Here is a 19,193-nt window from a genome sequence, read left to right on the forward strand (position 1 = left end):
GAAGATTTCCTGTCAGCAACGGTTATTGGTATATTGGTTATTGGTATATTTAAATATCATCTGCAAAACAGTGAAAAGACATTTGTGCTTATTTAAAATTGAACCCAAGGGAAGCATATATAAGGCGAACAAAACTGGGGCCAAAACTGAACCTTGTGGGACCCCACAGTACAAAGGGGACACAGGAGGAGTACTGGCCCATGTGTACTGAGAAGGTTCTGCCTGACAGATATGAGCGGAACCAACTGAAGGGCTGTTCCTTTGATGCCTACACAGGCTTCAAGGCGCGATAAAAGAATGCTGTGGTCGATTGTGTCGAACGCTGCTGGCAAATCTAAAAGCACAAGGACTGCTGATTTTCCTGAGTCCACAGATAAAAACAGATCATTAAAAACTTTTAAAAGAGCAGTTTCGGTACTGTGCTGCAATTTAAAACCAGACTGAAATTTTTCCCCAATTCCATTGGTATCAAGGTAAGACTGCATTTGATTATAGACAACCCTCTCTAAAACCTTTGATAAAAATGTGAGTTTGGAAATGGGCCTGAAGTTAGACAGCACATTTGGATCTAGATTGGGCTTTTAGATGAGTGGTTGGATCACAGCATGTTTAAAAGCATCTGGGACAGAGCCAGTCATCAAGGATGAATTTATCATTTTGACAATGAAGGGTCCAAGAGTTTGAATTACCTCTTTGAGAAAGCGAGGTGGGATGGTGTCTAAAGGACAAAAAGATGGTCTTAATTGTTTAATTATTTTTGTCAAGCAAGAAACAGACACCTGCTCTAAATTTTCAAAAGTAGCAGAACACAATGGAGCGAAAGATGGGTCTATGGCACCAGGCGAAGGGGGCAGTCTGACACTAGATATCTTATCAATAATAAAATTCAAAAAACATTCACAGAGTTTAAAAGAAGGTACAGCACTGTTTGACTCACAGAGGTTTAAAAGAGAATTAAGAGGATTAAAAAGAAACTGAGGTTTGTGACTTATTTAGGACAAGATTTAGTAATAGTAACTTTTTACAGATGTAACAGCCTTTTGGTATTCTCTAACGCAGTTTAACACTTGTAATGATGCCTGAAGACGATCTTTTTTCCCATTTGTGCTCAGCGCGTCTACATACACATCTGAGTTCTCGAGTATGATTATTTAACCATGGCTCTAATGCAGGTTTGGCGCAGCTCAATGCAAGAGGGGCCATAGAGTCCAGTATATGCATACAAGTCGAATCAAAAAGAGAGAGCAGTTCATCAGGACTTGAATTGGGACAGTAGTCCTGCATCATCAACTCAGACGAAGGTGAAGAACAGCGTCCCAGCTCCCTGAGGCAGCCCAGATCCACGCTGCCGTGGCAGTGGCCAGCACAGGGTTTGCTCGGCGGCGTTTCCAGTGGCAGGTGGCGCCGGCCCGCTACAGGTGGAGCTGGGAAAACAGGCAGAATCCATCGGATTCCAGGTGGTCGCTGGGGCGCGGGACATCCAGGAATGTACTCGGGAAGAGTATGTCTCCAAGGGGCTTTCAGTTTGAGCAGAACGCCGCCTCGCTTACCGCGCTTTCTGGTGCTCTTCTTCCCCTGTGGTGCAGGAGCACGCCACAGGTAGGCCGGGACAGTGACCAGGTGAGGAGGGAGAACTGTCTGTTCCTCAAAGTTCTGTTTTAGCCACAAGTCATAAGAAATTCTGACATTGAAAAATGCTTGGCGATCATATACAAATAAGCCGGACACATCTTGGCACAGAAAAATGAGCAATAACACCACAAGCATTAGTCTTAATAGAGCTGGGAGACGGGGGCCGACACACACCGGCGCCATCTTTTCCCATCACAGAAAGTCGGAGGTACTTTTCAGAAGAAGTTGTTATTCTGGAATAAAGTGATTTTCGGAGGTAAAAGCCTCATTTATGATGATCAACGGGTGTGATGATCAGCGGTGCTGAGTTTCTACCTCCATCATTATCACAGGGGCTGAAGTATGGATAGAGTTTCTCAGTAAAAGACTGACCAGTGAAAGAGTAGATATGAGACCTGGCCTCAACATCATAGAAGGAGACCAGACCCTCCTCATAATCCACAAACACCCCCACCTTCTGGGGAGCCTGTTTCAAGGAGAGGGGGACACAGGTAGATTCCACAGCCTCATATTTAGTCTCATTGCTCAGACTCACAGTCCAGTATCCATCCTCAGGACTCAGTGTTATATCACCCTTTCTCCTAATAGACCCTTTGGCCAATCCAAAATCCCACTCCATCTTCCCGCTGACCTGGACCTCATAGTAAAATCTCCCTGAGGAGAACCCCTCCTTTCCCAGAACACAGTCACAAAGATCAAACCTCTTTGGGTTTTTAGGAAGCTTCTGTTGTTTGTTTCCATGTGTCACTCTTTTCCCATCATCAGACAGGATGAGGAAGGGATTTGCTGTATCAGGATCCAGAGTCACATCCACTGAGAGAGAAAACAATAACTAATTTGAACAGTGTATAGCATAAAATAACAAAGACACATATTTATTTATGTACTTCATGCCCACAGACCTGCATATTGTTGAATTGCTTTTAGTTCTGTTTAGAAAAGAACAACAGACAATATAATTACCATAAATTTACATTTTCTTTGTTTCAATGCTTGAAATAAAATAAATTACTATTAAAAAGACGTTTACAACATTAAACACTTCAATACACTAATATTAAAAGGTAGTTTGTAATGGAGAATAATGCAAAATTTCAGCTTTAAATACACCAATTTACCAAATGTGGATGATGTCATCAGGATTTTACTTCTTAAAATAATAATTTTCCTCACAAGCTCTCACCGGTCTAGATACTCACCAATCACCACAAACTTCTCCATCTCCTTACTGATCTCTTCCTGAAGCCGACTCAGAGCTCTCCTCAGAGTCTCCGCCCTCAGATGAGAGTTAATCCTGACCTCTGTCCAGTTCTTGGTGGGTGGAGGGCTGCAGAGGGACGGGTAAACCTACAGTCCAGCAGGAGAGAGGAGAAACCCCTCAGCATGGGCAGTGCTGTCCTGTGATGGACTGCATTACTATGGAGAAACAGAGGGACTCTGACCTGTAGGAGGTGGAGGTGGTCCTCAGTGTGGGAGAGCTGCTCAAGCTCAGTGTCTCTCCTCTTTAGCTCAGTGATTTCCTGCTCCAGCTCTTTAATGAACTCTTCAGCCTGCTTCTCTGCTGCTTTCTGCTTCTCCTCCATCACCTCAAGCAGCTCCACCTGGCTTCTCTCAATGCAGCACAGTAGAGCTCTGAAGACCTCCACACCATCTGCTTTCTCCTTCTCTGAGATTTTCTAACAGTTCACAGTTTAAATTCATCAATGTAAGCTAAAAAAAATAACACTGGCAACATCCTCAACACTTAACTAAAGCTTACCTTATTGAGTTTTACAGAGTGTTTGATTTCTTCAATCTTCTTCAGTCGGTCCTGGATCATCTGCTGAACTTCTGCCTGTGTCTTTACCAGCTGAGTCTGTGACCGTTAGATACATTATAATAAAGGCAATCATTTGGAAAAATGAGATGGATGCGTCTCTAAATGTCTCTCACCTTCTTCTCTCCCCTCGCCTCCTCTACAGGAACCGTGCTGTGATTCTTGTGGTCTCCTTCAGTGCAGAACTGACACACACTCGTCTGGTCGTCTCTACAGAACAGCTCCAGGGGTCTGTCATGTTTCTGGCAGATGTAGTCCTCCAGGTTCTCCACAGGGTCCATCAATTTGTGGCTCTTAAAGGCGGAAACTCTCTGATGAGGCTCCAGGTGAGTATTGCAGTAAGAAGCCATACAGATCAGACAGGACTTCAGAGCGGGACTCTTCTTTTCACAGCAGATGTCACAGAGCACCTGAGATTTGGCAGGTGTCTCTGGAGCTCTGCTGGATTTGACTTGAACTGACTTCTTGAACTGAGCAGCCAGTCCAGAGATGAACGTGTTCACACGCAGCTCAGGCCTTCTGGAGAATTCCTCTTTACAGACTGGACACTGGCAGCATGAACTGCTGTCCCAGCACTCTTTGAGACAGACCGTGCAGAAGTTGTGTCCACATGGAGTAGAGACTGGATCAGTGAACACGTCCAGACAGATGGAGCACAAGAGCTGATCTTCAGACAGGAGACTGCTGGAGGAAGCCATGACTGATGGAGGAGATAGACAGACACCATGATGTTTATTTGGGAGCACAGAAAACTTCCTTATAAAATGTAGTTAACATCTATAAATTAAGTTGGCTTGAAAAAGGCACCTTACTGTTCTTCGTAATCTTCTTTTCGTTATTATTACTCAAAAAGTAAAATGTTTCTCTTCCTGCTGTTCTTGAGCTAGAATTACAGAACTACAAGATTGTAGGATCTACGCCTGATTACTTGCTTGTGCTTTTCAAAGCGATTCAACTTACAGCTTTATCGTCAAAGTCGATATTTTTTAGAAATAGGAAATGGAACTGCCACAAGTGATGTCCCAATGTACATCTTTCACACAGACACTGCTACACAGTTCACACATACACACATGCTTACTGCTATAAATCAAATCAAATCACATTTATTGTCACATTTACCCAGGTATGTATACACATTGACTCTGAATATACACAATATACTCTAATATTGCACTATTCCGATGTACAATCATACAGTAAAAATTTATGAAATAAAACTATGAAATGTGCTGCTGTGCACATTCCATATGTGCAGTTAGTCTGAGGGGGATAATAAATAAGACGCAGGTTCTCAGGGATAGGATACTGATATAGAAACCTTCCAGATTGTACAGGATATGGCTAGAAGATGTGCAAGATGTCAGTCTATATGTGTGAGTACAGATTTGCTAGACTGAAGGTGCAGAGGATCAGAGTGAGTCTGATGAGATGTGGATGAGGTGGTGATCGTCCATGGAGATGGAGACTTAGAGGTGCAGTGACAGGCCTATAGACCGATATACCAGCGTTACTGGCTGTTCAGCAGCCTGATGGCCCAGGGGATGAAGCTGTTTCGGCACCGGCTGGTTCTGCTTCTGTACCTCCTCCCGCTTGGCAGCTGTGAGAACAGACAGTGGCTTGGGTGGGTAGAGTCTTTTAGAATCCTCTTGGTCTTCCTCAGGCAGCGGCTGGTGTACAAGTCCAAAAGGTTTGGGAGCTGGACCCCGGTGATATGCTGGGCTGTGCGCACCATCCTCTGCAGAGCTTTCCACTCAATGGCAGTGCAGTTTTCATACCTGTTGGTGATCTGGCCTGTTAGAACACTCTCCACAGTACATGTGTAGAATGTTCTGAGGATGCGGGGGTTCATGCCAAACCTCTTCAGCCGTCTGAGGTGGAAGAGGAGCTGTTGTGCCTTCTTTACTACCCGTGTGGTGTGTTCGAACCATGTCAGTTTCTCTGAGATGTGAAAACCAAGAAACGTGAAGCTGCTGACTCTCTACCATGGCTCCGTTGATGCTAATGGGGGTGTGTGCTCTCTCTAGCTTCCTGAAGTCGACTGTGTGCTTCTTGGACTTGTTGACATTCAGAGAGAGGTTGTTCTCCTGGCACCAGAGTTTCAGAAAGCTGACCTCCTCTATGTAGACCTCCTTGTTGTCATTGGAGATCAGGCCAACAATTGTGGTGTCATCTGGAAATGTGATGATGATATTGGAGCTGTGTCTGGCTTGGCAGTCGTGATTGTACACAGAGTATGAGAGAGGGCTGAGCACATAGCCCTGAGGAGCTCTGGTGTTAAGGGTCAGTGAGGAGGAGGTAAAGCTGCCCATCTTTACTACCTCGCATCGGCCTGTCAGGAAGTTCAGGATCCAGCTGCACAGAGAACTGTTCAGACCCAGATCCCAAAGCTTAATATTTAGCCTTGAGGGCACGATGGTGTTAAATGCTGAGCTGTAGTCCACAAACAGCACAAACAGCATTCTCACATATGTGTTCTTGTCCAGATGGGAGAGGGCAGAGGGTAGAGTCAGGGCTATTGTGTCATCAGTGGATCTGTTCTGTCTGTAAGCAAACTGCAGTGGGTCCATACTGGCAGGTAGTGAGGAGCAGATGAAGTCTCTCACCAGCTTCTCAAAGCACTTGCTTATGATGGAGTTCAGAGTTACCGGGCACTAGTCATTTAGAGTATTAACCCCTGGTGATTTTGGAAATGGCACAATGGCGGCCAGTTTGAAGCACACAGGAACAACTGAGAGTGAGAGAGAGAGAGAGGTTAAAGATGTCTGCGAACACTCCAGCCAGCTGACGTGCACAGGCTTTGAGAGGGCGTGCAGGGATAATGCCAGGCCTGGCTGCCTTGCGGATGTTGAGCTTGAAGGCTCTGCACATGACAGCCATGGAGACAGAGGGGGGTGTTGATTCAATGGTAGCGGGGGTGGGGACTCTTTCCACGAGTGTGTTGTGGTTTGCCTCTAAACGAGCGTAGAAATTATTCAGCTCGTCTGGAAGCGCAGCGCTGATTTTATTCGTGGAACGAGTTTTGCTCTTATAGTCCGTTATTTTGTTCAGCCCCTCTCACAGGCTTCTCGTGTTGGTGGTGTTGAACTGTGACTCCACTTTAGCCCTGTACTTGCGTTTGGCTGCTCTTATGGTCTTACGGAGAGCATAGCAGGCTTTTTTATACTCATCCATATTTCCTGATTTAAAAGCAGCGGTATGTGCGTTCAGAGCAGCTCAGACCTCACAGTTGAGCCATGGCTTCTGATTGGGGTAAACACGAACTGTTTTTGTGGGCACAACATCTTCTATACACTTCCTAATGAACCCAGTAACTGAGTCTGCATGTTCGTCCATGTTATTGTTTGACGCCTCGCGGAACATCTCCCAGTCTGCGTCATCAAAACAGTCCTGAAGCGCTGAATCTGTTTGGTCAGTTCAGCGGTGGACCTTTCTGATGGTGGGCGGTGTCCTTTTCAGGTTCTGCCTATAGGTGGACAGGAGCAGAATGGAGAGATGATCCAATTTGCCAAACGGAGGTTGGGTTTTGTACGCCTTACAGAGTGGGAGGAGCAGTGTTCCAGCGTGTGTGATTTTCGTGTGCTGCATGAGATGTTTTGTAAGTACTTTGGAGCGACTTCCCTAAAGTTTGCTTTATTGAAGTCCCCAACAACAATGGAGGCGGCCTCTGGGCGTGCAGTCTCCTGCCTGTTAACAGCCTCAAACAGTTTCCTGAGCACCTGCTCTTTATCAGCCTGTGGTGTGTATGCTGGGGAGTGAGGGGCGATTAGCACGCTGTCTCAGCCTGACCAGAACGCCAGCTCTCCTGCCTCTTTTGCAGCGTCTGCGGCGTTTCCTCGGCCGGTCGGCCCAGATGAATCGGGCCTCTTTGAGGTTCCCAAACATTGGATCTGTGTTCAGGATCTTAAAGTCCGGTTTTCGGTGAGTGACTGTCGATCTGATTTCCAAAAGTGTTTTTCTGTCGTAAATGAATGTGCTGGCAACATTTAGTGCAAAAGTAGTTACAAATAAAAACAAAATGAACAAAAAAACGAACAGAAGTTAGAGCAGGTATTGGTTGGGTGGTGGATCATTCTCAGCACTGCAGTAACACTGATGTGGTGGTGGTGGTGGTGTGTTAGTGTGTGTTGTGCTGGTCTGAGTGGATCAGACAGAGCAGTGCTGCTGGAGGTTTTGTTTTTTTTTTTTTGGTCACAGGACGCTGTTAGCTGGATATTTCTGGTTGGTGGACTATTCTCAGTCCAGCAGTGACTCTGAGGTGTTTAAAAACTCCAGCAGCACTGCTGTGTCTGATCCACTCAGACCAGCACAACACACACTAAAACACCACCACTACGTCAGTGTTACTGCAGTTCTGAGAATGACCCACCACCTAAATAGTACCTGCTCTGTGAGGGTCCGTGGGGGTCCTGACCACTGAAGAACAGGGTAACAGAGTATCAGAGAAACAGATGGACTACAGTCTGTAACTGTAGAACTACAGAGTGCAGCTATACGGTCAGTGGAGCTGATAAGATGGACGGTCATATTTATGAATCAGTCTGGAAATACATAAAAGTGCAGTGCAGGTAGATGGAGTGGAGCTCATCCTCAGGATCTGTTTGCAGCTCTGTGTGTGACCAGTTTAACAGCCTGAGAGCAAAAGCTGCTCCTGAACCTGGAGGTTCTGACTGAAATGTTCTAATAATCACAACCACATTAGACCTGCTTCATATTCCAGCTGTGCTGCTTTACTGACTCTAGAACCGGTTCTTTGTGCTCAATTCAACGCAATAATACACACAACTGCACAAGTCAATGACAGAAATGTGCTAAATACAGCAGAAAGTCTCAGCATTAACTCCAGTTTCTCCTTTCTGGCTACCTCCTCCTGCTCCCTGTGGAGTTTCTCTCACCTGCAGTGGTGGCAGTTCCTCTAAGAACACCTGGAGAAGCTTCAAGCTGGATGTTGAGTCCAGCTGCAGTAACTGGACTGTGTTTATAACACAGTTCTCACTGCTTTCGTTTCCCTGCAGTGACTTCATGAGGCCACGCCCACCATTTCCTGATGACAGTTTGTTGCACTTGCAAGCTTTGTCCACCAGGTGGAAGACTTTCACCAGATGAAGTGCTGTGTTTAATGTAGAACCTCATTAGAACCACTTTTCTACCATATCAGAACCTTTTCATTGGTTTTCTGAGTTTCTGATATTGAGAATTTTATCCTTGAACTGTAAAAAGTTCTGAAAACAAATGTTTTAAAGGATGAAGTAAAGTAAGCAGATGTTTCTGCAAAGCGCTGCAGGATTTTTCATGAAGTTTATTATAAATGTTTTTGTAGATTCTTCCAGAACAGCATCACTTCAGCACGTTTTATAAAGTAACAGGATTTTAATCTAGTAATTTAGTTTTAGTGCTGTAGCTCCCGTTACTGGCTCCTTCTGCCTAGGACTCGGTGTGGCCGTGCAGACTGGCCATGCGCTTGGGTTCTTGGAAGGTGCTCTTCCTGATAATCGAGAGACTTTTATGTTATAAGTAAGTCAGGTTGTTAGATTAAAGGTGTGTTTCTGTATTTGTACCTCATTGTGTTGGGCTGTGGAAAGTTAGGTGGGTCTGTGTATCTACCAGGAATGGAAAATGTGTGGAGAAAAGTTCGTTACCTGCTTCCCGACTGTGTCAGTCGACGCTGGGTGGTTCTCCACTATTGCTGTATTCAAAGAGCTTTATTCTAAAGCGCAATGTTCACCACATTATTCATCTGATACATCACAGCATCCTGGTGCAGCTTCTAGACTCCCTTTGCTGTTCTTGATCAATATTTTGGGTTTTTCATATCGAGTCCCAAATATTTTGATCTTCACTGCTCAGACAATAAGCAAACAGACCACCAGAGGGCAGCAGAGTGGTCTCCTAAAATTGCATTGAAGCTCTAACCCTGAAGATTCAATTCAGAGTCTGATCCTGACAGGGAGACGTGTTATTTACTGCATCAGGGCTTGGAAATCGTCTACACATTGCACTGCATTATGGGATTGTTCTGCTATATTGAGAGTTCTCATTATTTATATGCAAAAATCCAAACTCGCTGCAAGAGGATAAACTGATGATGTTCTGTTGGGATTTTTCTTACCAGTGAATCAAAGAAGAAGGGTGTCTATCTTAACCACCTCCAGAGGCCAATCAGTGTTATATGGATACAGTGTTATATGCTACCTTCTTATTTGTTCACAGACTTTTTTCCTGGCTTGTGGGGTTCAGTGCCTGTTCTTTAGAGTAATGTTTGTAGTAAGTCACTTAAAGCCTGTGGACAGTGTGCAGATGGATATTTCACTCAGCCGCTGGCAGGTTTACCTCAATACCGGCAGTTTCTACACTAAAGTGAGCATTTTTTGAAGCTGGTCTATTAGACGCATCACAAACATTGTTCAGGAAAGACCATCAAACCTTATTACTGACACTTCACCACTTACTCATCGTGACAGTGCAGCACAGTGAGCGTCTCTGATCACTGCACTGTCATGACAGTCAATACGATGTAGACCTAGGAAACTGATGTCTGAGGGAGACTGAAACTCCCACAGAGCAGCTTCTTTCTCACAGGCCTGAGAAAACTCCTACAAGGCCTGATGCTCTGACCCTGACCTGGAGACTTGAGGAAATGGAGGAGTTTCTGGCTTCAATCCTGAACTTTACCAGCTGTCAAGATTGAGGAGGAGCTGAGGCAGGAAGGACATTCTAGCTGTTTAAACAAAAGGACAATCAGAAAAACCAAGGAAATGAACATGGAGACGTATAAATTCACACACAATTAATACGACTTGGCGGAGCAACATGAGGGCTACTTATACAAGTATCCAGGACCAGAACCACCTGAGAAGGAGGGGTTAGAAACTGTACACAAGTGGGAAAAGGAATAACACAAGATTAGAGACAGGAAATGTGAAAAATAAGACTTGGAATCATGATCTGTCATTTATTCATGTAAAACAGGCCAAAGCGTATGATGAATCAGCATTAAATCTCTGATAGAAACATCACCGATAGCCATGGATTTGTGTGGGAAACCACTCTTCACTGTATTTATGCTCTACATACACAGTGAAGACATTACCGATACTTTACAAGCCTCACTGCTGAAATAAGCCAAATAAAAGAGCTAAATCAGGTAAAACTCACTGAAGTCATGTACACTGACGCTAGAAACCCTTGATCCTCTTCATGATGAACAGATATTTCCACATTCTTTCTTTTCCCGTTTTCCTCCCTCTACATTCCTTCAAACCAGTTCCAGCATCTCCCAGAAGCTCCACAGCGTTTGAAGGACAGAAGGAAAGTGAAGCCCATGCTGGAACCTCCACCTGCTTTATTATGATACTCTAAAATCTCTCATTATCTCTACCAAATTCAGTAGAAGTCCATCATAGAAACAGCATTAGTGTAGCTGTTCTTATACAGTGTACAGGCTGTTCTGCTCTGTGCAGATTAACTATCTAAACTGACTGTAGATGCTTAATAACATTACTCTTCTTTAATGTCGTGTCTCAGGTTCAGTCTTCTTAGTACTGAAAGAGATAGTAGGTTTATTTATTTGGGACTTTATTCTGTCTGTAAGAAGAAGCAGATGTTCTCACTCAGTAGCTTCATCTCTTCTCAGCTCAGTTTGACCTACAAGCATCTCAGCTGTATAAAGATGCAGGTTTGTACAGATAAACACTGCCCATTTTCTAGTGATAAATACTGTGAAACCTACACCCTTGTAGCATAAATCAGCTTTTTACATTCTATACAAATGATTAGAAAGTTGGAGGTGCTTTTCAGAAGAAGTTGTTATTCTGGAATGGAGTGATTTTCTGAGGTAAAATAGCCTCATGTATGATGATCAACAGTGCTGAGTTTCTACCTCCATCTTTGCCACTGGGACAGAAGTATGGATAGAGTTTCTCAGTGAAAGACTGACCAGTGAAAGAGTAGATATGAGACCTGGTCTCAACATCATAGAAGGAGACCAGACCCTCCTCATAATCCACAAACACCCCCTCCTTCAGGGGAGCCTATTTCAGGGAGAGGGGGACAGAAGGAGAATCCAGAGCTACATATTTAGTCTCATTGCTCAGACTCACAGTCCAGTATCCATCCTCAGGTCTCAGTGTAATCTCTCCCTTCCTCTTACTGGACTCTGTGGTCACTCCTAAATCCCAGTTAGTCTTCCCACTGACCTGAACCTCATAGTAAAATCTCCCTGAGGAGAACCCCTCCTTTCCCAGAACACAGACACAAAGATAAAGCATATTTATTTATTTATTTCAGAGCTCACAAACCTGCATACTGCTGAATTCTCTTCATTTCTGTTTGAAAAAGTAAAATGATCATCATTTACTATTGGAGTTTAAATTGTGCCTCATTTAAATGCTGCTTACATATAAACTATAAAACCGCACTGTAGCATTCACAGTAAAAGACACTGGATACAGTGATTTGCATGGAGTAGAGTTTTCATAGAATTATCCAGAACAAACCACTTAAATTAACCATTTATAAAACATGCATTAATGTTATAAGATTTCTGACGGCAATCGCTTACTGATCAGTAGATACTCACCAATCTCCACAACCTTCTCCATCTCCTTACTGAGCTCTTCCTGAAGCCGAGACAGGGCTCTCCTCAGAGTCTCCACCCTCAGATGAGTGTTAATCCTGACGTCCGTCCAGTTCTTGGTGGGTGGAGGGCTGCAGAGGGACGGGTAAACCTACAGTCCAGCAGGAGAGAGGAGAAACCCCTCAGCATGGGCAGCGCTGTCCTGTGATGGACTGCATTACTATGGAGAAACAGAGGGACTCTGACCTGTAGGAGGTGGAGGTGGTCCTCAGTGTGGGAGAGCTGCTCCAGCTCAGTGTCTCTCCTCTTTAGCTCAGTGATTTCCTGCTCCAGCTCTTTAATGAACTGTTCAGCCTGCCTCTCTGCTGCTTTCTGCTTCTCCTCCATCACCTCAAGCAGCTCCACCTGGATTCTCTAAATGCAGCACAGCAGAGCTCTGAAGACCTCCACACTGTCTGCTTTCTCCTTCTCTGAGCTTTTCTAATGGGAGACAAACCAAATTCACTCATGTAATTTTTCACACATATATATTTCCTAGCAATTCTGATGATGTGTGATAATAGACAAAAACAGTGGTAAATGTATGAGAGGCAGTTTAGGTCAAAATTCAAACTAACCTCTCACACTCAACATAATACCCTCTCACACTTGCCATCAAACAATCTCAAACTCACTATCAAACCCTTTCACACTCACCATCAAACCACCTCACACTCATCATCAAACCCTCTCACACTCATCATCAAACCCTCTCACACTCACCATCAAACCCTCTCACACTCACCATCAAACCCTCTCACACTTGCCATCAAACAATCTCAAACTCACTATCAAACCCTTTCACACTCACCATCAAACCACCTCACACTCATCATCAAACCCTCTCACACTCATCATCAAACCCTCTCACACTCACCATCAAACCCTCTCACACTCGCCAGAGTTTGATAGTGAGTGTGAGAGGTTGAAAGTGAGTATGAGAGAGTTTGACAATAAGTGTGAGAGAGTTTGATGGTGAGTGTGACAGGGGTCGATGGTGAGTGTCAGGGTTCGATGGTGAGTGTGAGAGGTATATGGAGACACTCACCATCAAACTCTCTCACACTCGCCATCAAACCTCTCACACTCACCATCAAACCCTCTCACACTCACCATCAAATCCCTCACACTCGCCATCAAATCTCTCACACTCGCCATCAAACCTCTCACACTCGCCATCAAACCACCTCACACTCCTCTCAAAAACACACTATCAAACTCACACACATTATCAAACTCACACTATCAAACTCTCACACTCACTATCAAACACTCTCAAACAGTGCGGAGATGAACGTATTCACACGGACCTCAAGTCTTCTAGAGAATTCCTCTTTACAAACTGGACACTGGCAGCGTGAACTGCTGTCCCAGCACTTTTTGAGACAGACCCTGCAGAATTTGTGTCCAGAGAGATGGAGCCCAGGAGCTGATCTTCAGACAGGAGACTGCTGGAAGAAGCCATGACTGATGGAAGAGATAGACAGATATCAGAATGGTACATTTTGGCAGGTGGGGGCTCACCTTAACCGAGCACATTCAGGCTACTTCTCTAAAGCATAATCATAAACTTTTTATTGCATTTTTAATCATGTTTTACAACAAGGATGAGGAGAGGTAAGGGGGAGGAGAAGGAAGGACAGTGTCATACATTTTAGCGGTACACACAAATCAAAATTAAAGCAAAGACAATATATAAACAACTACACAACTAAACATCACGTAATATAATTGAAAACTAAAGTTCTTGGAGAGAGTCATATAAATTCTCCCAGTTTCTTGTTGTTTTATATTTTGCCTTGTTAAGCTTAGCTGTAAGATTATATATAAGAGAATATATTTTGAAAACTAGATATCCAGAGTTTCATAGCTTAAAGTTGTGTGGCGGTCCAAAGTTGTTTCTTGGCTTCTGTAAAACCTGCCATCAAGAACCTTCATTGAATCGAAGAAAACTGAAGAGCAGAGTCATAATTTAAAAGACATAAATGTGGTAATAGTGTAACACTGAGGTCAAGTACTTTAGATAATATATCTACTGTAGAGGTCCATATCTCACTTACTTTAGAACATACCCAGAACATCTGCATAAATGTACCAGGTGCAGTTACAAATATTACAGGTATAACCAGAAATACGTTTCATTTGATAATTCTTGTAAGGTGTCGTATATGCTCTGTGAATTATTTTGTAATGAATAAACCAATGTTTTTAGAAGAGTGACTTAATTTAGTCCATATAGTGTTCTAATCCAAGGAGGGACTAATACTGGCAAGCTCATGTTCCCACAAGTATTTGACTCTCAACTGCTTTATATCATGGTCTACCAACATTTTGTAAATAAAAGATACTCTGCCACATCGATTGTCCAGAGGTCTTATCCAGTCTAGCACGGGGTGAGAGCTGAGAGTGCTGCCCCATGGAATTCCACAGGCTTGAAGCGCAGAACAAAGTTAGAAATAAACAAAGTATGAAGAAGCTGGAAGATTAAAAAGCATCTGGAGCTCCTGGATTGACAGTAAACCACTATTGCCACACATGTCCTCTACTCTATTTATACCTTAAGGGGACCAAAAAGAATTACAAAATGGTTTACCCCCAACCAAAATCTTGAAATCATTCCATAAAGGATTCTGTAAACACATTTGGAGTGGAACACCCATAAAGCTCTCCACTTTTCTCCAGATAATCAGGGATTTAGATATTATAATAAGCCAATCTTGAATTACGACTTGTCCTGCCATTTCCAGTAAACAATAGGTATTGTAATCTATGAGGATTTGCTAAAGATTCTTCACTACATCTCCATGGAAGTCTAGAGTGTTGGTCCAGCCATTCATAGAGAGCTCTCAATTGAAATTCCCAGCGATAATATGTAAAGTTTGGAAGGGAAAGACCACCATTTAGTTTAGATCACTACAAAGTAGTTAAGCTTATTTTAGGGCATCTATTGCTCCATATAAATTTAAAAATCATTGAGTCAATATCATAATAATTTTGGTGGAGGAGGCAAAGGTAACATAAAGAACAGAAAATTAAATTGTGGGAGTAAGTTCATCTTTACTATATTAACCTTGCCTTGCAGTAATAATGGTAGATTATTCCATCTCTGAACATCAGACTGAATGTCATGCTGAGTTTTAACAAAATTCTCTTTAGCAATTCTTGCTATATCCGGGTATATTTTAATACCCAAGTAAGCAAAGGAATCCTTTGGGGAAATACAAGATGGCATGACAGCCGAACCGGAATTTAATGTGCCATCAGTATAGATTTGTCCCAGTTCATTTTGTATCTGGACAGGCTTCTGAAGTCCTTAAATAACTGTAAAACCTGAGGGATTGAAAATTTTAAAATTTGAGAAGTATATCATCACCAAAAAGTGATGATATACAAGATCATTTGATGTGTACCTCTTTCAAGCCGAAAAAGAGGAGATATTTTATATTCCGGTCATTACACATGCCGTTGGGTAATTATAAAGTGTCCTAATCATAGATATAAACCTATTACCAAAGCCATAGATCCGCAGAATTATCCATATGAATTCCCACTCAAGCCTGTTGAAGGCTTTCATCACATCAAGAGAAAAAACGGCCACAGACTCAACAGATGAATCAGTCAGATCCAAGATATCTAGCTATCTGTGTATATTATCAGAAGCAGTGAACCCTTTGATAAAACCTGTCTGATCATAATGCATCAAAGCTTGGTGAAGAGTTTTACATCACAATTAATAAGCAAAATAGGTCTATAATTGTCATATTTGAGGGGAGCTTTCCCTCCAGTTAAAAGAAGAGTAATGAGGGATATGTTTTGATCTCTGTGAAATCTGCCACAATCTAACACATAATTAAAGGAATTTAAGAGAAGGTCTCCAACTTTATACCAAAGTGCTAAAATAGTTCTGGTGGGATGCCATTTAATCCTGGAAAAACTTGATTGCATCCCTTAGTTCTTCCAATGTCAAGGGTGATTCCAACCGATCAGATTCATTAGGAGAGAGTATGGGTAAATTCAGTTGCTCAAGAAAGACACTACACTGAGTGGGATCCCACTTGATTTCTGCCATGTAAAGATTTGAGTAACAATCCTTGAAAGATTTATTAGTAGCCAAAGGTTTAAAGAAAAACCTGTCCCTTACATTCTGTATAGCATATATTCTCTTTAGATTCAATTTATTTTGACCTTAAGGCAAGAAAGCGACTAGACCGCTCACCTTCTGCATAATACAACTGCCTAGTATGAGGTAAGATGAACTCAGCTTTGGACGGAGACAGTTTATTGTATTTGGTTCTTAAAGTAGCAAGTGAAGTGGGACTATCAGAAGAAATTTGTTTTTGGCTTTACATCTCACTTGGTGATGTAAGGCTTGGATGCAGCTGCTCGGCCATGGAAACGCATTCCATGAAGCTCTCTACGCTGTTCTTGAGCTGATCTGAAGGCCACATGAAGTTTGGAGGTCTGTAGTGATTGACTCTGCAGAAAGTTGGTGACCTCTGCGCACTATGCCCCTCAGCATCCGCTGACCCCGCTCTGTCATTTTACGTGGCCGACCACTTCGTGGCTGAGTTGCTGTCGTTCCCAATCGCTTCCATTTTGTTATAATCCCACTGACAGTTGACTGTGGACTATTTAGTAGTGAGGAAATTTCACGACTGGACTTGCTGCACAGGTGGCGTCCGATCACGGTACCACGCTGGAATTCACTGAGCTCCTGAGAGCGACCCATTCTTTCACTAATGTCTGTAGAAGCAGTCTGCAGGCCGAGGGGCTTGGCTTTATACACCTGTGGCCATGGAAGCGACCGTAACACCTGAATTCAATGATTTGGATGGGTGAGTGAAAACCTTTGGAAATATCGTGTATCGTTCTGCATTGAAGAGACACTGAAGCACCATCTTGTGGCTTCTTGTGGGAAAAGGTATAGTTCCTCCTATGTGTATTATGAAGACGCTATATATCTACCAAATTTAGGTTAGAAATAAAGTCTCAGAAATTTTTGCTATAGTTTCATTATAGTTAATGGATAACTTGCCAAGTGGAGCGTAATCATTAACACGGCGACCGGAGCACACACACAGTAAACATACGCAAAATATTTACAAAGAAACAATAAATAGACACTAGACATTCATCATCAGAGATATAAGAGATAAGAAGTGGACTGTTGAATAAATCATGTGTCTGTATAATATGCAAAACGTGCAGCAATATTTAGAGGACGTTGGACTGGAGCTCGTCCTCAGGATCTCTTTGCTGCTCTGGATGTGACCAGTTTAACAGCCTGAGAGCAGAAGTTGCTCCTGAACCTGGAGGTTCTGACTCAAATGTTCTAATAATCACAATCCCATTAGATCTTCTTCATATCCCAGCTGTTACTCTAAAGCCTGCTCTTCGTGCTTAATTCACTCTCTAACTGCTCTCACTCTTAGCCTAAAACAATCAGCAGAGCTCAGAAATGAAAAATACGACTGAACTACAATTTGTGAACAGTTTAAAAATGAATAATTCAACGAAGCTTAAAAAGTTAAGATAGAAACGTGCTAAATACAGCAGAAAGTCTCAACAGCAACACGCGTTTTACCTTTCTGGCTGCTTCTTCCTGTTCCAGTAGAGTTGATCTTACCCACAGAAGCTTCAAGCTGGGTGTCGGGTTCACTGGACTGTGTTTATGAAACAGCTTTCACTTTACTTTCCTTTCTCCACAGTGACTTCATGAGGCCAAAGCCATCTTTTAAAGTGCTTTATCTAACATACTATCACATTAGAACCATTTAAATAACACATTAACACCTTGAAAAAAACTTGTGGCTTTGGGGATCTGAAAACAAATGTTTTAAAGAATGAAGTAAGCACATGTGTCTGCAAAATGCATCCAACATTAGGTTCATTATCAATGTATTTATATGTATTACAGATATTTCCAGAGGAAACCAGGAGAAAAATCTGTTTAGGTAATGTGTGTGTGTGTGAGAGAGAAATACAGAGAGAGAGAGAGAGCAAGAGAGAGAGAAAGAAAATGGAGAGAGAGAACGGAGAGAGAGAGAAAGCAAACAGAGAGAAAGAGAGAGAAAGAAAACGGAGAGAGAGAGAGAAAATGGAGAGAAAGAAAACAGAGAGAGAAAGAAAACGGAGAGAAAGAAAATGGAGAGAAAGAGAGAAAGAAAACGGAGAGAAAGAAAATAGAGAGGAAGAAAACAGAAAGAGGGAGAGAGATACAGAGAGAGAGAGAAAATGGAGAGAAAGAAAACAGAAAGAGAGAAAGAAACCAGAGAGAAAGAGAGAGAGAAAGAAAGAAAATAGAGAGGAAGAAAACGGAGAGAAAGAGAGAGAGAGAGAGAAGGAGAAAGAAAATGGAGCGAAAGAAAACAGAAAGAGGGAGAGAGAGAGAGAGAGAGAGAAAGAAAATGGAGAGAGAGAGAAAGAGAGAGAGAAAGAAAACGGAGAGAGAGAGAGAAAATGGAGAGAAAGAAAACAGAAAGAGAGAGAGAGAAAGAAAACCGAGAGAAAGAGAGAGAGAGAAAAGAGAGAGTTTTTCTTTCACCTGGTGGCAGCAGCAGCACCATAAAATGACAGTGTAATCCGCAGCACTGTGGTAACAAAGTCAGCTTAAGAGCCTTCCTTCTCTGACTAGGCCTGGAGCTTCATTTACTGAATGGCATTTAGTCAAGACCACAGCCATAAAGCACAAACCTAACACTGAGAAAAGGGGATTTTGGCAAGATGGAAATTTAAATGATGTTTCCATCAAGAGCCATAGCAAATGAATTCTATATCAATAGACATGAAACACAGCATGACCATTACAGTACATATTCAACAGAGGGCGCTAAACCAAAGCAATTGCTGTTTGATCTGCTCTTCTAGTTTAATACAGTGATTTCTGAGTGTGGCTGCTGCAAGTATTTAGTATCTAAAGAGGTTTATCGAAAAATGTATAGATGTTAGTTTGTCTCCCAAATCAATTTGTTTTGAACAAGTAAACAGTTTAATAGGAATAAACTTGATATATTAGACATGTTTTACTGTTACACTCTGTACTGCTATAAGTGCGCACTGAGCAATCGGACAATAAAAGGAGCCCCTTGCATCTTTTATACAGTCATAGGAAACACTGCAGCACATAGAAAC

The 19,193-nt window shown here is 42.7% G+C and overlaps 1 protein-coding gene and 1 long non-coding RNA gene across 3 annotated transcripts; both read right to left on the minus strand.

Moving 5' to 3' along the window:
• Positions 1-734: 734 nt before the first annotated feature.
• LOC108413326 (E3 ubiquitin-protein ligase TRIM21-like) lies at positions 735-8,472 on the minus strand. 2 transcript variants are annotated; one of them, XM_017685794.2, is made up of 7 exons: positions 8,344-8,472; positions 3,565-4,148; positions 3,392-3,487; positions 3,075-3,308; positions 2,832-2,979; positions 2,535-2,561; positions 735-2,445 (listed from the first exon to the last, which is right to left on the minus strand). In XM_017685794.2, exons 2-7 carry the CDS (start codon positions 4,144-4,146, stop codon positions 1,898-1,900), a joined length of 1,635 nt encoding a protein of 544 aa, XP_017541283.1. In that variant the 5' UTR covers positions 4,147-4,148; positions 8,344-8,472; the 3' UTR covers positions 735-1,897. The 2 variants fall into 2 exon arrangements, with proteins under 2 accessions (XP_017541283.1, XP_017541282.1); XM_017685793.2 differs by lacking the exon at positions 2,535-2,561.
• A 3,624-nt stretch (positions 8,473-12,096) lies between these two features.
• Positions 12,097-13,410, minus strand: LOC119265152. The gene is made up of 3 exons (XR_005131438.1): positions 13,373-13,410; positions 12,270-12,503; positions 12,097-12,174 (listed from the first exon to the last, which is right to left on the minus strand). It is a non-coding gene; the product is annotated as an uncharacterized LOC119265152 (long non-coding RNA).
• Positions 13,411-19,193: the final 5,783 nt, after the last annotated feature.

Source organism: Pygocentrus nattereri, chromosome 2, assembly GCF_015220715.1.
Source record: "Pygocentrus nattereri isolate fPygNat1 chromosome 2, fPygNat1.pri, whole genome shotgun sequence".
Classification (NCBI taxonomy): Eukaryota; Metazoa; Chordata; class Actinopteri; order Characiformes; family Serrasalmidae; genus Pygocentrus; species Pygocentrus nattereri.